The sequence below is a fragment of the Quercus robur genome, chromosome 8 (assembly GCF_932294415.1).
Source record: "Quercus robur chromosome 8, dhQueRobu3.1, whole genome shotgun sequence".
In the NCBI taxonomy this organism is placed as follows: Eukaryota; Viridiplantae; Streptophyta; class Magnoliopsida; order Fagales; family Fagaceae; genus Quercus; species Quercus robur.
The window spans coordinates 45589402-45591210 of NC_065541.1; the positions used below are offsets into that span (position 1 = coordinate 45589402).

Genomic DNA, 1809 nt, shown 5'->3' on the forward strand with positions numbered 1-1809 from the left:
TCATATTTCAAGCATTTTCATAACCTCGATCGCGGTGATTCCGGCGTAATTAGAGAGAAGATCGCGGCTGATTTTTCCGGTGGCGTCACCGGATATTTTCGTGATGGAGATCTTGTCGGGGTGGACGGATAAGTCGATGGAGAGGGAGATGAAGTCTCTGAGACTGTCAACGACGCAACTATGGAAGTCGAAGCCGGGGCCAAGGTTGGCCACGGTGGCAGGAACGAAGGTTTTGACGGAGGCGAATATGGGTTCGGGTTCAAGTTCGGGTATGTGGGTGGGTCTGGAATTCGGAATAGACAGGTTGTAGTTGGTGCAGCGTAATGAGTTGAGTTTGAGAGTGGGTGAGATACGATTCAATGTAGGAGGAGGTTGATACCAAAGAACCATTGCTTTGTTTTGCAAGCTTTTTGCTTTGCTTTAGCTTAGCCCTCACTCACACAAACATATATGTCGTTTATGGGAAAGAATAAAAGCTAAGTTTTACATCCTTATCCAACTTCGCATTTTGAAATTTTTTAATAAAAAAGTGCAACGTCATTAAAAAAAAAAAATCATTATTCCGTTAACCAAGTAAGTAACACCACTAATGACTGTTAATTAAATGATTAATACAACTCAGTTTTAAAACTTGAAGGACCAATTGTGCTCGTTTCAAACTTGAGGGACCAATTGCGCATATAGGATAAACTTGAGAGACTAACATTGTAGTTTTGCCTGAAGACTATAAAGAAAATGTAATCAATTATTAAATTTTAAAAATATGTAACCTTGTTAATTTTTTTAATAGGAGTTGTAAGATTATTGACTACAACTAAGTTTGTAGACAAATTTTAAACAGGAAGGGAATTGGATTAGTTTTTTTTTTCATTTTGTCTGAATTTTGAGGATTATTATTGGGTATTTTGGAAGTATTATACTCCGTCCCTCTCACATAGGGGTGGGTCTCACCTAGCATGGGGCCCACTTCTATGTGAGAGGGAAGAAGTATACTCTTGGACTATCTAATAAATTTCCCAATTTTGATTAAGGATATTTTTCATTCCAGTTCTCTCTCTCTCTCTCTCATAATGGTCATATTAACGGATGTCTTTAGGATAATTGTTAATAAACCATATTAGGAAAGTTTTAAAATTATTTTTAGGGAAAATATAAAAGTTGTTAATAAAATTAATTATTTTATCATTTTTTCATAATATTTTTTTAAAAATAGTTCATAAATCTCTCGTAATCCAAACAATCAAAGATTTAAAAAAAAAAAACCCACAATTTTTTAAATCTTATTTAAAAGAATTTGAAAGAGCAGGTGAAAGTTGGCAACTGCGATTGCCAACTGGGCATCGATCTCTTCAATTACGCTTTTCTTATTTCAATTTAGCATAAAAAAACTGTCAAACAATGACTTTTTTTTTTCCTACTCCTCATGGTTTGCTTGGCACATCATGGGCACTTGGGTCCGCCTTCCTTAGTTTTCCAGTTGTTGTAGCATGGACATTCCTCCTTGTGCCCGAACGTGCCGGAGGGGACGCATAAACACTTCGCACAGCATAGGTTGCAGTACGTTAAGCATGCTTTCTTATATTGAGTGTTGGAGCACCGAAAGTCGCAGGCCGGTGCACACCCTATGAAGAAAAAAATTGAAAACCATGCACATATTTTACAACATTAATATTGTTTAAGTTCCAAGTTGGGATGAGAAGAAGAAGAATAATAATTAGTAATTGGTTACGAAAAAAATGATCTTATACATACCTGCAGGAGTAAGTGATCCCTCCCCACCAGCCTGTACATATTCAAAGAATGCAATAT

General features: G+C 36.5%; 1 protein-coding gene across 1 annotated transcript; it reads right to left on the minus strand.

Moving 5' to 3' along the window:
• Positions 1–390, minus strand: LOC126696361 (homoserine kinase-like). Its single transcript, XM_050393117.1, has one exon. It carries the CDS (start codon positions 388–390, stop codon positions 1–3), a length of 390 nt encoding a protein of 129 aa, XP_050249074.1.
• Positions 391–1809: the final 1419 nt, after the last annotated feature.

Excerpts from the sequence above, each read along its gene's own strand:
- LOC126696361 (XM_050393117.1), bottom strand. The coding sequence starts at position 390 with ATGGTTCTTTGGTATCAACCTCCTCCTACATTGAATCGTATCTCACCC.